General features: G+C 37.6%; 1 protein-coding gene across 3 annotated transcripts in view; it reads left to right on the top strand.

The window, feature by feature from the left end:
• The window catches only part of Tmem131 (transmembrane protein 131), a 187,070-nt gene that overhangs the window by 115,168 nt on the left and 56,073 nt on the right, over positions 1-15,829 (top strand). For all 3 annotated transcript variants that reach the window (XM_004633173.2, XM_023717378.1, XM_023717377.1), the window contains exons 6-11: positions 3,417-3,533; positions 4,973-5,095; positions 8,394-8,474; positions 11,077-11,227; positions 11,370-11,426; positions 12,351-12,412. In XM_004633173.2, coding sequence (XP_004633230.1) covers positions 3,417-3,533; positions 4,973-5,095; positions 8,394-8,474; positions 11,077-11,227; positions 11,370-11,426; positions 12,351-12,412 — 591 coding nt within the window. The remainder of the gene's footprint in view (positions 1-3,416; positions 3,534-4,972; positions 5,096-8,393; positions 8,475-11,076; positions 11,228-11,369; positions 11,427-12,350; positions 12,413-15,829) is intronic.

The raw sequence follows: 15,829 nt of genomic DNA, 5'->3' as shown, positions 1-15,829 counted from the left end.
GTAGGTAATGTGGATGTGAGACAATTTTATTTCTCTATATAATCTCTCATCATTTGTTGGTTCATCTATAGTGATCTGTTAATTAAATATAATTATCAAATTAGTTATAATTGAAAGTAACTTTATGTTGCTATTATAATTTAGGCTTTTTCATCTTTTATGACTAGACTATACATTGAATATAAAGTAGACAGTCTATATTTTCTATTGTAGAATACAGATTTTTAATATTTCATAATAGTCAAATTTGATTGTTTAAATTATGGCAGTGGGGTGTTACATAATAAAATTTATTTTTTCTTGATTGACTAGAATTCTTAAATTTTCAGAAGTGAAAATTAGAAAAAATTTCCCTTTATGACTACGATATTTTCCTCAATTTTAATTACTTTTGAAGCCTAGACATTATTCAATTTCAGTTAAGTGCTGATGTCTATGTATGTTATTGAGAATTGAACCAAATATGATATAGCCCTAGTATGGGACATCGTACAGATAATTAAAAGAATGAAATAAATCTGTATCTGTTGATCTGGAATAATATATATGATATGCTAGTCCTTAAGGAGAGCACTTTGTAGAATAGAATATAACCTCACTTTTATTGAAAGCAAAAATCTGAGTACTTGACTTTATTAGTAAGAGCCAGAGCAAGTTATTGAAGGGTGTACCAGGTTAACTGGATAACCCAAGAAGGTGAAACTGGAGCCATGGAAAGAATTAAGTTTGTGAACTAAGTGAGGTACCACTGTATTTTTCATCTTTGTGCTGTACCAGTAAATAAAATAAGCACTTACTACTTTTTCAGCTTAGGGCATATAAGAAAATAGACATACACTTAAAAGTTTCTCTACCTGTGTAAAATTCTTAATTAGTTTAATAAGTATTTGTTGAGTACCTACTAAGTAACAGGCTCTTTGGGTTGATACCTGGATAAAAGAGAACTTTTACTCACACTGCACATCTGTGGGGTTTGGGTGACATCAACACAAAAGAGCCAAATTGTTATGGTTTGTGTCTAGTAGGACCCCTAGACCCTCATGTAGTCATGGGGTGGTTTCTAGAGTTTGTGATTAATTCTTGATCCAGTGTGGGGATTATGGGTGTGAGTGCTACACCTGCTCTGGTGCAGATGATTTGCATATAAATGCAAGGAGGAGGGGCTTACAGGCTGCTCCTCTAGCCTTTGCTCTTTGTTATTTTCCACTGTCTCCATGAACTGCTGCCCTCTGTCATGTGCCACTCTGCCTTGGAGCCAGCCAAGTATGAACTGAAACCTCCACTAACTGAGAGCTATTTAGGTTTATTTAAACCTTTCCTTCCTTAGTTGTGGATGTCTGGTTGTTTTTTGTCCCAGACATCCTCATGAGAGGAAAAGTAAGACACAAAAAGCATAATAAATAAATTGTCTAAGATCTTAAAAGATGAGAAAAAGGAAAATATTAGGATAAGAGGGCAAGGATCAAGGTGATCCTCTTTTAAATGGGATGATCAGGGTAGGGTAAGTTTCCTCCAGAAGGTAGTGTTTGAATGAGGTAATGAAGTAGGGCTGTGTAGAAAGAAGAAAGCCAAGTATATGGAAGAAAACCATTCCAGAAGAGAAGTACTGAGCAGGGAACAGGCCCTGGTATGAGAGCGGCCTGGTGTGCAAAGAAACAGTGTGCCAGACTAGAGTGAGCAAGTGGTGCATGCTGGTGCTCAGCCGGCTAAGAGCCTTTCAGGCTGGCTTTCTCCTGATTGATAGGGAAAGACATCCGAGATTTTGAGTAGAAGAATGAAATGGTAACTTTTACTTTAAAAGTGCCACTTTGTCAAAAGTAGAGGAGCAGGAGAATCAAATATACACTACTTTGGTTGTACTTTGTTTTGAATGAACTTTGTCAGATTTGGTAGATTGTCAAAGAATGTCTGTTTTCTCCAGTTATTAAGTTGATTGTTGTAGTGCTGTCTGTAATAACCTATGGTTTTGTCCTCTCCTCTTTTATTCAGTCATTCTGTATGGGGATTTTATCAGTTTTATGGAACTTTTTGAAGCTCCAGCATTGGTTTCCTTGACTTTTTTGGGGGTGGCCTATTTCCTGTTTTCTATTTTATTAATTTTTTTCTCTTTTTATTAGTCTTGACTTTACTTACTTTGGATTTAGTTTATTCTTTTTCTGACCTCTCATAGCAGAAACCCTGAGCTATGTGTTCAAAATAGTACCATACTGCTATACATATACTATAAATTTTTTTACTTAAATACTATAGATTTCCTTCCAGGTCCTGTTTTAACTGCTACCTACAAATTCCAATCTGTTGTATTTTCATTTCAAATCAACAACTCGAAATACCTTAAATTTCTCTTGTGACTACTTATGTGACCAGTGGGTTGCTCAGAAGTGTGCTGTTCAATTCCAGACTATTTGGAGAACCAGCAGATATAAATCTATTGTTAATTTCTGGCTCAGGTGTGAGTTCCAATTTGCATGTGCAGTTTCTAGGAGTTCTATAGATTTCTTCAAGCGCACTTCAACTGTGAGTTCTTTATACCTTTAGTGTACCCATTCTCTGCCATGGATGAGCCAGTGGTATTTGTCTTCTTTAGATTGGGGCTAGTTGATAATCTGTAATGAGTGCAAGAAAAGTTGTTTCTGTAAACTTTGCTGCTTGTTGTAACCAAGTGGTATAGAGACATATCCCAACTCTTTCTCCTCAGTGCACAGAGTCTCAGTGTCCTGTACTTTGAACTACACTGTAGTTCAGACAGCACATAGGCTTCTAGCCATAGAAGAAAAGCGAGAGGTTAACAGCTTTCCACACTAACTGTGTCAAACAGCTCCACTGCAGCCAGGACTATAGTCCTACTCTCAAACTTCCTGAACCGGGTACCCCTATTGTCTGCTGTAGTAGTTTATTTCACTCTCAATCTGCACAAGACAATAGGAGTGAGTTCCAACACATTTTTCCCTTGCCTCCTTTCCTAATTTAAATTGCAGGGGCATTTTGTGCCTTGTGTGGATGGATGGGCAGAGATGGAGGGGTTGAGGCCTTGTTCTTCAGAATAACACAAGCTGCTGCTCAGTGGCACAGTAGTACCTTTCTGTGAAAGCTCAACTTTAGCTGAGCACCAGCCTGATAGTGTGATCGTGAACTGCCTGTAGTTGCCAGATTGAGGGGCCAGGAAACTGTCTGTTGTGCAGGGCTTTGTAGTGGACAAGGATGAGTGACTGGACATGTTTAATATGGTAACATCTTTTTATTACTTTTCATTGCATAAGAGTTTGTATAGCTTAAAGCTTAAACCATTAAAGAAAAAAAAATGTTTGCTTGTAGAAATGCTTCTGAGATACTCTATAGAGAACTTGGACTGTAATTTTGGTCAGCATGACCTGACTTTTGTTTGCCAGTTTAACTTTAATGCTTTTCTTTTTCAGAAAATTCTTCCAGGAGGAAATACATCATTTGATGTAGTTTTTCTTGCAAGAGTAGTAGGAAATGTAGAAAATACTTTATTTATTAACACATCTAATCATGGGGTATTTACTTACCAGGTAAGAATCAGATTAAAACTTTTACTTATTTATAAATTATAGCTAATACTTAATATATTTTGAAAATAAGTATCAGTAAATATCTCATTTTAGTAAGAAATCATGTTCTGCTTCCTTAGAGTGAATTAAGTCTTTAAAGATTACGTAGCAGGCTTCAGTAAACTTTTGATGCTTGATTCAGTAATTTTGAAGTGCTGTATAGGCGGCAGCCATTTAACAGTACTGTCAAGTAAAAGAAAGAAGCGCCATAAAAATGAAGGTCATGACCCTATGAACACATCCCCCAGCAAACCCAGGTGGTCCAAATGGACTACCTGAAGGTTGTGGCTAGGTGTTCTCAAGGTCATCCCCACTGTCTAGTTGTCTTCTGTCTTTCCTTCTTCATGTCTAGTCTTTCTTCAACTTTTCCTCCTAAATGTATCTTGAGTCTCGCCCTCCCCGCCCCCAAAGACTTGTTCAGTATTGTCATTGCTCTCTTGCAAGCAGTGTCACCTCTCACTGGATTATGCAACAACTGTCACTGTCTCCCACTCTTCCCAAGCCTCTTCCACAATCTGTGATTCACTCTGTAGCCAGAGAGATTATTTTTATTGAAATCTTTTTGCTGGGTTTGATAGTACACACTTGTAATCCTAGCACTTGCAAGACTGAGGCAGGAGAATCACTGCAAGTTTGAGGCCAGACTGGGACTACAAAGTGAATTCAAGGCCAGCCTGAACTGCATAGTGAAACCCCCCATCTCAAAAAGATAATAAAATAACAGAAGGTTAGGTAACCAAGAGCACACAGCCAATAAAATCTTTTATTGGTCTCTAGTCTAACCTCAACACTAGAATGTAACTTTCATAAGGATAGGCATAGTATCTCTTTTGCTCAGTATTAAACTGATCACTGCTGCATGTGTTTGTCTTAGCACATCATATATATTCCATAAATAATTGTCATTTGAATAACTGGCTCACTCTCTTTAGTCAACCTAGGACCTTTAGATGTGGGAATAACATGGGGCTGGCCTGATATTTGAAGATTGAGTCATGGATCCATCTTCTGATACTTGGAGTAGGGAGTTCTTTTGATTGTCTATTTTCTTTTTATATGCTCCACGATTTCATGAAGGACTACTGTCATTTCAGTTTCGAATATGTTACAGAAAGCATTCCCAGTGTACATAGATTAAACTATGTATCAAAATCAAGATTTTTAGAGATTATTGTTTTGCATTTAAATTAGATTCATGGGTCTCTAGATCAGCAGAGTTATAAATATAAAAATGGTAATTATAAAAAAACCTCAAATGCAAGGGGCCAGGGAGATGGCTCAGTAGAATAAGTGCTTTCCTGGCAAGTGCAAGGGCTTGAGTTCAATCCCCAGTTCCACAAAAAAAGAAAGAAAGAAAGAAAGAACTCAAATGACATTTTTTTTTTCCTTCTTTAAATCAGGTATTTGGTGTTGGAGTTCCAAATCCATACCGATTGAGGCCATTCCTTGGAGCCAGAGTCCCTGTGAATAGTAGTTTCTCTCCTATAATAAATATCCACAATCCTCACAGTGAGCCTTTGCAGGTGAGTTTATGAGAGTGATTTTGACTAAGCCTCCCTTCAGTTGGAATTCATGCTTAGCAAGAATTTTCAGTTTGTAAATTTCCAAGATTATTTAAAATAATGAAGCTTTACAGATGTGTCAGTGAGAAGTATTACTTTTAATACAGTTTGTTGCAGTCTCAAATTTGGAGGACAACAGTCTGGATTTGAAGTTTTGGGTACCATTTTTAAGTGATCAGATTTCTCTGCTGTTACAATTTAGGCAGCTCTGCCTTTCAGAAGCATTTTCAGCTATATGACCTTTCTTTTTGTTGTTTTTCTGGGCTCTTTCTGGCTTAATTTAAACTTTTTAAAATAGCTTATGTATATTTCTGATAGTAACTAATTTTTTAGTGATGGCAGTCTGGTTATTAAAATCCATGGAAATGATGAGAGAGAATCACCAATTAAAGCAAATTATAAAAATCTCTTATCTCAGCCAACCTTTTGAAATCTTTCCTCACAAGTTTCCTGTCTCTTCTGCAGTGGGATTGGCAAGTGTTTGTCTTTTAGAGCTATCCAGAAATCCCTACTGTGCATCTCAGTAGTGTCCAGCTCTCTGATGTGAGCAAGCAGTGTATCTTCTAGTTGTGTTGCCTGTTAGAAGGACATGCAAATACTTTACAAAAGGTTCTTGCTGCATCAACCCCTAGGGCCCCAGGATTCTTTAGGCCTATACTGCAGGTGCTAATAGTAGCTTGAAGGTGGAAGGTAGAGGAAAAATAACACATTGCATAGTTAAATACAGTCTTTGACATTGCAAATGGCTTTTGTCCTCTAAGAATCCCCTGGTATAAATGTTAATAGACAATGAAAAAGAAAATGGGGAGGAACAATGTACGATTTTTTCATAGCATGAATAGTGTGGTATTTAGGCAAAAAGACACTAGCCCAAAGACAGAAAATCAAATGTCTTCCCCGAGACTTATATTCTGTGCGCATAGCAGCTTTATCTCTAATGGCCAACATGGAAAACAACTGTGTCATCCATCATCATGGAAGTACATAGAACACTGCACCGTAGTGCACTGCCCTCTCTCATGCTGCCTGTGGACTCATTCGGCATCTACTTGGTTCCTCTTCTACGAAGAGACAGCCAAGGAGATGCCCAGCCCTTGCAGTGGCCAATGAAGAGCCCAAGGAAGGACTTAAGACTAAGACCAGTGATAATTTTAATTTGAAGGTAGCATGATTAGAGGTGGTTCTCTGGTGCAGTTTAAAATAAAATCACACACCACCTACCTAGTAAACTAATGGAAGCCTGTTATTAACAACAAGATTTGTCAATGTAACATACCAGATTCTGATTGGACAGGCAGCCATTCAGTGAAGTAGGCACACTGGCACAGCTAGAGTGGAGAGTGAAGACATAATTGTGTTCTAGCTACAGACAAGAAGAAGGCTACTGACTCTTAAGAGGGGAGCCTGTTATCCAGAACTCTGTTCTTTAGAACAAGAATACGTTCTCAGTTACAAAAAGCAATTTGGAAAAAAAAAAAAGCAATTTGGTTCCAACTCACCCTAACTTAGCATAGTAGTTTTCTCTATTCTTTCATTTCCCTTCTCCATTCCTTTACAGTACGTAGAATAGCCACTCTAGATACTGCTCTTTTTTTAAAATAAGAGGCCAATGGTGTTTTAATTGATATCAAATGGAGATAAGATGTAGGAAAATACTGGTTCTGCGAAAATGTTCTTTTCTCCTTAGTAGCATTCTCATTGAATATTATATTTCCAGTAAGTTTTTTTGCTGTGTGTTAACAAAAACAATATAGAATTCTTGCAAAGCTTATTTAGTTGGAGAACTTTAGTGTTTTTCATTGAGAAACAGAGGAAAATTTTATAACTTTTGTACATAACTGTTAAACATAGAGCAATCTGTCTTTAAATGGCAATAAATTACTTGAAGAAGCAGCAGCAGCATCCTAAACAGATTTGCCCTCCAATATCTTGTTTAAATAAATTTCTGATTTAAAATGTAGAAAACCAAACAGAAAATCCTGTGATAGAGCCCTAAAATAGAAAAGAAATGATTTTTAATACATATTTAAATCATGTAACAGCCTGATGGATCTCAAAACAACTGTAGTGAATTAAGGAAGCCAGACAAAAAATAATTACTGTTTATTCCCTTCATGTAAAACTTTATAACACTCAACCTCACCAGGTGTAATGGCTCATACCTATAATACCAGCCCTTGAGAAGCTGAAGCAGGAGTATCACTGCGAGCTCAAGACCAGCCTGAGCTACATAGTGAGACCCTGTCACAAAAAAAAAAAAGGAAAGAAAGAAAGAGAAAACAGTAGAATCAACTGGTTGCTTGGAGATAAGAGATGATAGGGATGAGTGGATTGCAAAAGGCCTGGGGAAATTTTGGGAGGCAGCAGGTATATGTAGTATTGTAGTTATTGATGGCTTCATGCCCACCTACCTGTGTTGGAATTCCCAGGCTGGTGTATTAGTGGTATCTCAGTAAAGCCATTTTACTAGGACCTTAAGTAAACCACAGAGCTCTTAGTACTTGTAGTATTGCTGCCAGTAGAAACTAGATACTTTCTTGCTTTGTGTTAGTTGACACATAGCAATCATACATATTTATGAGGCATAGTGTAATATTTCAAAACATGTATATAGTGTATAATGAACAGATCAGGGCAAATGGGAATAATATCTCTTCACAGTTGTAGTAATTACTAGATGAATGCTAGATATTATATATGTGGTATGAAGCACTTATATTACTATAAAAAATACAAAATCATATTTCTAAACCTTGATGATTTCCATAAATTACTATTTTAGAAAAGAAAAAATTCCTGTTGCTCACTAAAATCTAGTCTCTAAAACAACTACACTCTCTTTTAAGCTTAATTTTTACATTTGCCTTATTTCAATTAAAAATACAGTGGAGCCTCAGTTCATGAATGCTTTTGTTTGTAAGCAGTTTGGTTCACAAACAAAAATGTTCAAAAGAATTTTGTTTTTGTTTGCAAATTCTACATTGAGTGACAGATAGGACCTTGGCCATCTTTCCCATACAAACAGAAATAGGGCCATCTTTTCCAAAATCACAAAATAAAATTCATGATCTGAGGTACCATTGTACCATCCTTGCTTACACATAGGAGACACTGAACTTAGTGGTATATTTATCCTACATTTATAATTGTTTTAATTCTTTCTGAAAATTAGGGTATCAAATTTATGCCTGTGTAACAGCAAGTCTTAGCACTCAGAGTATGGTTCAAAGCCTCACCCCCTTGTGCTCTTCTATCATAGGTGGTAGAAATGTACTCCAGTGGAGGAGACCTCCACCTTGAACTCCCAACAGGCCAGCAAGGAGGCACCAGGAAATTGTGGGTGAGTGAAAACAGTTTTTTCTGGTGTGCTCACAGGGAACCAGTCATTTTCTTGAATACAGTAGAAAAAATTTTAACTCCTTCTTTCCTGAAAAAAACATAGGTTAAAAAAAAACGGTTAATTGTATGAAAAATAAATGAGGAAATAAGGGGGAAAAGTCATAATTCTTAGAAAGAGCAGTGAACAAAATTGATGAGCGCTTTAGCCCACCATGAGCTAAAAACAAATGTGGGAAGGACTGATATTTTAAAGGTAGAGAATTTAACTGTCAGACTCATTGTTGACCGAGATGGAGCTTTGCACATTTGTGGAAAATCTTATCAAAACCTTTGTGATAGCTTAGATTTTAAATTTGTAGCTGCTCTACATCTACTTTCAATATTATTCAATTTTCATTAACAATTTTTTCAATACTTTGAGGATCACTTTCTTGGGGAAATAGTAGCAGATATTAACCAAATTAAATAATATGCAAGAACTACTTTGGTAAGTAGTCTTATGAAAACTACTTTGGCTCCTGTCTTATGAAACTTCTTGTTGTCATCGTCTACCAGTTCTATTGAACATTTTTGTTTGTGAACCAAACTGCTTACAAACAAAAGCATTCATGAACTGAGGCTCCACTGTATTTTTAATTGAAATAAGGCAAATTTAAAAATTAAGCTTAAAAGAGAGTGTAGTTGTTTTAAAGACTAGATTTTAGTATGCAAAACTACTTAGTAGTAGTTTGTCTAAGCAGTTTTTTCAAAACTACTTCGGTTCCTGTCTTACGAAACTTCTTGTTGTCATCTACCTTGCACTAATCCAAAAGGGAAAAACCTGTTGAGGTAAATAACCTTGAACCAATGTCACTGAAATCACTACTTATCTATGACTGGAGATACACTGACTTTTCCACTATAAATGTTCTGAAGATCAGAGTTTGTTACTTGTTCTGTCTCACACACATACTACCTCATGATGATTTCCTCATCAGTCACCATCAAGAGAAGGAATGTAGAGGTGACATTTTGGGGCTGGTGACTTGAGTATTTTGAAATAAATTTGTAAATTGAGACAGAAGGTCACAAGATTCAAGCCTAGCCTAGACGATATAACAGTGACTCAAGAAGACCCTCAAAAAGGATTGCTAAGTGTAGTGGCACACACCTGTAATCCCAGCACTGAGATCGGAGGATCGCCATGAATTAGAGGGCAGACTTAGCTACATAGCAAGACCCTGTCTTAAAAATAATTAATTAGGTGCTGGGGAGATGGCTATTTAGAATAAACGCTTCCCTGGCAAGCACAAGGGCCTGAGTTCAATACCCGGTTCCACCAAAAAAAATTAATTAATTAATTAATTAATTAGAAAGGGCTGGGGGTATCACTCAGTACTAAAGTTATATGTGGTTTGCAGGAAGCTATATTGTGAAACTAGGAAAGCATTACACAGATACCTTTTTTTTAATTAATCAATTAGTCTTTCAGTATTTCTGTGAATGTTTTCATTACAAGACTAAAAACTGATGCTGTTTTTTTGTACCAAGAATATTAATAAATGCAGTTGGTGAACTGGATCTGCTTGGGAAGTTTTGTTTTGTTAGGCTTTTTTTGTGTTGTATTTTTTTGAGAAAGGGTCTCACTAAGCAGTTCAGGCTGCCTGTGAGCTCACTTTGAGACTCAGTCTGGTCTCAGACTTGTAATGATTCTCCTGCTTCAGCCTCTGAGTGGTGGGATAACAGGTATATACCACCACATCCAGCTCATTAAGCTTTAAATTAAAGCTGTCTCAACCTTCTCAGTTATCATTTATTGAAATTCCTGTTTACTTCTAATGGTGACATTTCTGTCAGGTAGAGAATTTCAGGACTAAATTCCTATACTTACGTAAACATTCCTAACTCATTAAAAAATGACTGGTTTTGTAGATTAGTCTTGCCTTTTACAGATGATTTTTTTCAGCCTTTTTTTTTTTGAGACACGGTTGTGGTAGGTAGTCCAAACTGGTCTTGAGCTCACTAAGTAACTGACCTTGAGCTTTTTTTTTGGGTGGGAGGGTCTACAGGATGTTCAGGGTCTCACTGCTATATCAGACTCATAGTGATCCACCTGTTTACAGCCTCCCAAGAGCTGGGATTACAGGCAAGCACCACCACACCCAGTCTCAGCTGCCATGTCAGTGTGCCCCAGGGGCGGGGCCAGCACAGCAGGCCCAGGGATCAAACCCCCAGCCCCTTTGCCTTCTTGCAGGTGCTTTAATGTACTGAGCTATTTGGCTGGTTCTTGACCTTGAACTTTTAGCGCACCTCCTGCCTCAGCTTCCCAGGTGTTGGGATTACAAGGTGCACCACCATTCCCAGCTTGTTTTAAATACTTGATTTTTATTTTGCTTGCTTCACATGCCATATTCCATATTATAAGAAGCATATCTTTTCACATTTTAATATTCTCTAAAATTGGAGCATGTATTATCTGTAGGACATTTAATTGGCAATGTATTGTTTCTTAATAGATATGTAAAATAATCCATCTTTCAGTCAGTCTCATTTAATTGAATAAAACAAGGTAGTTTTACAACATTACAGATGCTATGCTACATTATGTTCTCTTCATTTCTCAGGAAATTCCTCCTTATGAAACCAAAGGGGTGATGCGAGCCAGCTTCTCATCTAGAGAAGCAGATAATCACACAGCCTTCATAAGAATAAAGACCAATGCATCAGACAGCACAGAATTTATCATTCTTCCTGTTGAAGTTGAAGTCACAACAGGTTAGTGGGAGACAGAAGACCTTGCAAGGAGTTTTTTGTTTGTTTGTTTGTTTTGTTTTGTTTTGTTTTGTTTTGTTTTATCTTGTACACATCTTACTCTGGCAAAGTGAAAGATAATTGTTTACTTTTCTTTTTTTCCAAGCTCCGGGTATTTATTCCTCAACCGAAATGTTAGATTTCGGTACACTACGAACACAAGGTAAAATAAAAGTCTATGTAAATCTTTTTTAAAATTTCAGTGCTGAATGACTCTATCGCACATCATAGCTCAGCTTTGAAAATTTATTTCTCAGTGAGTTCGGTAATTGACCTTAGAGAAGTAACAGTCCTCAGGGGCTTGTGCCCTGTCACCTGGCATGGCAGCATTACTTAGCAGGTGGGGAGAGAAGGTCAGGATGAGAAGTGACTCTTCAGAAGGGGAGACTTTGATAGAAAGTAGTTCCCTACTTTGATAGAAAGTAGACAAGGAATCCAATTCCTTGTCCTTTCAGTTATAATGAATATTTTTTCCTAATAGTTAAGCAAAAGTGAAGAGATTTACTTCTGTTTTTGTATAGCTATAAACTGTTAAATTGTGTTGCAATGATACAGTATTAGAAATTTATCCAAGGTGGTCAGAGAAAGAATTTAAATTCAAAAATTAGAACCCAAGTGAGGATTTTTATTAAGGAAAAAGAAAAAAGAATACTGTACTTATAATTTGGGATTTACTTGAAGCATACATAGGTAACTTTTAGAGTTGAGCATTGAAGACATTTTTTTAAATTATATTAACTTTTAGTTCGATAATTTCACATTGTGTATTATTTTTATGATGCTTCAAAGTGAATGATTAGTAATGTCTGACTTCACTTGAATTCCATTCTGATTTTTTTGTTGTTGCTGCTGTTATTTTATTTTGTTTCTTAATCTTTGCCTAAGAGGGGGCAGTTTTTGAAATACATGCTGTTCTTATGAATTTAAGTCATTCCTACTTAATATTTCTTTCATTGTGATTGTCATTATATTTATTTGTTTTATTCCATGATCTAGAATAGCTTCAATTTCAAATCTAATAGGATAAAGATTCTAACTTGCTAGAAACACTCTTTTTGAAAAATGTTTTTCTCCTCTATTTTAACAGATTTACCAAAAGTTTTAAATCTTCATTTATTAAATTCAGGAACAAAAGATGTACCAATAACAGTAAGTTTTTACTTTTTTCCTTCCTTATTTATGTAGTATTTGTTTTAAAACTTACGACAGAGTCAGAAATAATTAAGCTCTGGCTATGAAGAATTGTGTTTTGTGGTGATGTAGCCACTCTGGTTCTAAGTGTAATGTGAGAAACCTGGTTCACCTCTCACCACCCAAATTGTAAGGGCCAGAGGGAAAATAGTACTTCTCTCTGGGAGGCAGGAACCAAACTCGGGTGCCCACTCAAGCAGAACCAGACAAGAGGTCCATAGACTGCTAAATCCTAGCATCTCTGTGCCATGTGAGGAAAAATAGATTATGCAGATTCTGTTTGATTGTTGGACTTACAAGGTGGGTAAGTAAAAAAGGAGAGATCAGTTATTTAAGTATTTTCTTTTGCTTTTTGTCTTGTTTCGGCTTCCTTCAGAAATCAGTTTTAACTGATTAGTATTATCTTTAATGGTAATGAGAAAATCCATTTATGTAAAACATTTATTGTAATTGGATATTTGTTTACTACTTAGTTCAGTGTTTGTTATGGCAAAAATAATACAAAATACAAAATTTTCCCTGGACAATTGCTGTAAATTTGAAGCTAGCCTGGGCTACAAGTGAGTTTAAGGCCCACCTGAACTTCATAGTGAAATCTCCCTGTCAAAAACACCAAAACTAGGCCTTTTTACCAAGATGGTGCCAAAAGGTGAAGAACTCTGCCCCTCCCAAAGCTGAAGCCAAAGCAAAAGCTTTAAAGGCCAAGAAGGCCATGCTGAAAGACATCCTCAGCCACAAAAAGAAGATACAAATGTCACCCGCCCTCCGCCATCCCAACACACTGCAGCTCTGGAGGCAGCCTAAGTACCCTCGGAAGAGCACCCCCAGGGGAAACAAGCTTGACCACTATGCCGTCATCAGGCTCCCCCTGACCACAGAGTCAGCCATGAAAAAGATCGGGGACACCACCACACTCATGTTCATTGTGGATGTCAAAGCCAATATGCACCAAATCAAACAAGCTGTAAAGAAGCTGCATGACATCAGTGTTGCCAAGGTCAGTACCCTAATCAGGCCTGATGGAGAGAAGAAGGCATATGTTCGACTGGCTCCCGATTATGGTGCATTGGATGTTGCCAACAAAGTTGGGATCATCTAAACTGAGTCCAGCTGGCTAATTCTAAATATGTACTTTTTTCCTCATAAAAAAAAAAGTCCTAACAGTTTTAGTATTATTGAAAAGTCTAAGTCTCAAGTCTCTTTTAAGAGCTAAGGCAAACTCTTAGCTGTGAGTCCCTGTACAAATGAAGTGTTAAACACTTTAAACATTTAAAAGTATAAGATAAACATTATTATTATAAAAGGCATACACAGCAGGATGCAAACCATTGGGACCGAAACAAGTTTAAAATCTAGAAGGGCAAACATTTAAGTCTTGTAGTTTTCTGTGGTACATCTGAAGCAACCTGTAATGAGTTGTGAGCTCGAAAAGTCTTACATGGCTCTACCCCTAAGGCACTTCTGCTGGTAGCTCTCGTGGCTTTTTGGGGAGGGCTGGCTTTGTTCTCTCTTTGTAGCTCTCCTCAGACAATTTATGTTTTTCGGCTTTTTTAAACTTTTGGAGTTTCTACTGAATAGGCTTTTTATTTTCTGTTTTACACACTGCCCTTCCAGGGGCATGCTGCTCCCAGGGATGCACTGCCTGGCCTCCCCGGCCTTCTGAAATCTAGATGGAAGCCCTTTTAACCTCACAACCCCTGCATTTTGAATGTACCTAAACCAGCGCCACGTGGGTGATGTCAAGGTCTGCTGGCAGCTGGAGCAGTAGCCAGGCTTTTTTTTTTTTCCCTCTTGGCTGTAGAGGTCAAGCGTCTGGATTGCTGAGCACCCTGACCCTGATTTTGGGAACAAATTTTTTATACCAGCACCATTCTGAAATCTAGTGTGGCTGCTGCCTCTGTTCTGGATCAGGGGCTCTGTGGCTTTTTTCTCAAAGCAAAGTCTCTCACTCTTGTGATTTTGAGGCTGGAAAGGGCAAGAACCTGTCACCTCCTGTGATGCCCACAGGATATCTGTTTTACTTTTTTGTTTTTCCTGGTAATGGAGATCTCAGCCTTATCTTTGTAGTCTACAGCCTTTTTGGTGGTTTTTTTTTTTTTTTTTTTTTTTTTGAGACAGGGTCTTGATAGGTAGTTCAGGCGGACTTTGGACTCACTATGTGGCCCAGGCTGCCTCAAACTCACGCCAATCCTCCTGCCTTGTCCTCCGGAGTACTGGGATTATAGGTGTGTACCACCATGCCCAGCTCTGTGTTTTGTTTTCTTAACCAGTCGCAATTTTGCAGGGCTCTTCAAAGCACTTTTAGGTTCACTAATGTTCTAGAAGGAGTCACAAAACACTGAAAGCTGCTGGGCTCACAGCTACACTTTATCACAGTGAAAGGGGGCAGTGAAACGTAATCTCCTCTTCTGGTCCCAGTCAGTCCAGGATAAGATCACTTCCTTCCAGCCATTAAGTATGACAACGAACAGGGATGACTGCTGGCCCAGGAAGTTTACCCAAGGTTCTGGCCCCCCGGGGGTTTTCACTGGGTCTCTATCACATACTGTCCACGTGGCTGACCTTTCGCCTCCAGCCTCTCTCTTAGGTTGGCATAATTCCTTTTCTCGAACTTCTCTGGAATTTAGAACTAATACTTCACGATGCAGAGTCCCCACAGAAACATGAACACTTCTGTCTGGCAAGATGTTGCAGGCACCTAGAGGTGACATTTTAGTAGCTGAGGCCAGAGGTCAGCTTTCCCTTTGACCAAGGTTGGTGCTTCCCTAGGCATTTATACCAACATTTCTGCTTGCAGGTTCACTGCTCTTGCTAGTTGTAAAGAAAACCAACCAAAATGTCCATTAAGAAGAGACTGGGGTCCCATTAATATATAATTAATACCTGTTAATAAAAGCTTTTTTTTTAATAAGAAATTTCCATTACATTTGAAACAGTGCAATTGCTACCAAGTTATTTTATGCCTCCTTCCTCTCCTCAAAAGAGAGGAATCAACTAGGTTACCTTCACGCAATCAAGTACTGTTCAGCTATCAAAGAACTGGGAATCCCTCTCTATACTAGGAGTGATGATCAGGGTATGTTAAGTGAAAAGTTAAGGTAGAAAAAGTGTGCATGTGTATGGCATATTGCCATTTGTCTAAGGGGGACTGGTATGAACACATAAACATATTCATTCATATTGGAAACTGATTCCCCATGGTGAATGCATTTATTATGTAATACAAACATACCCTAATAAAAAACAAACGGAGAATATACTACAAACAGTGTTAAAAATATTATCTCTGGGGGCCGGGGAGATGGCTCAGTAAAATAAATGCTTCCCTGACAAGTATAAGGGCCTGAGTTCAATCCCTGGTTCCTCAAAAAAATA

This window comes from Octodon degus, unplaced genomic scaffold (genome assembly GCF_000260255.1).
Source record: "Octodon degus isolate 3935 unplaced genomic scaffold, OctDeg1.0 scaffold00052, whole genome shotgun sequence".
NCBI lineage: Eukaryota > Metazoa > Chordata > Mammalia > Rodentia > Octodontidae > Octodon > Octodon degus.
The sequence above is the reverse complement of the archived record's forward strand: the minus strand, read 5'-3'. Positions and strand labels throughout refer to the sequence as shown.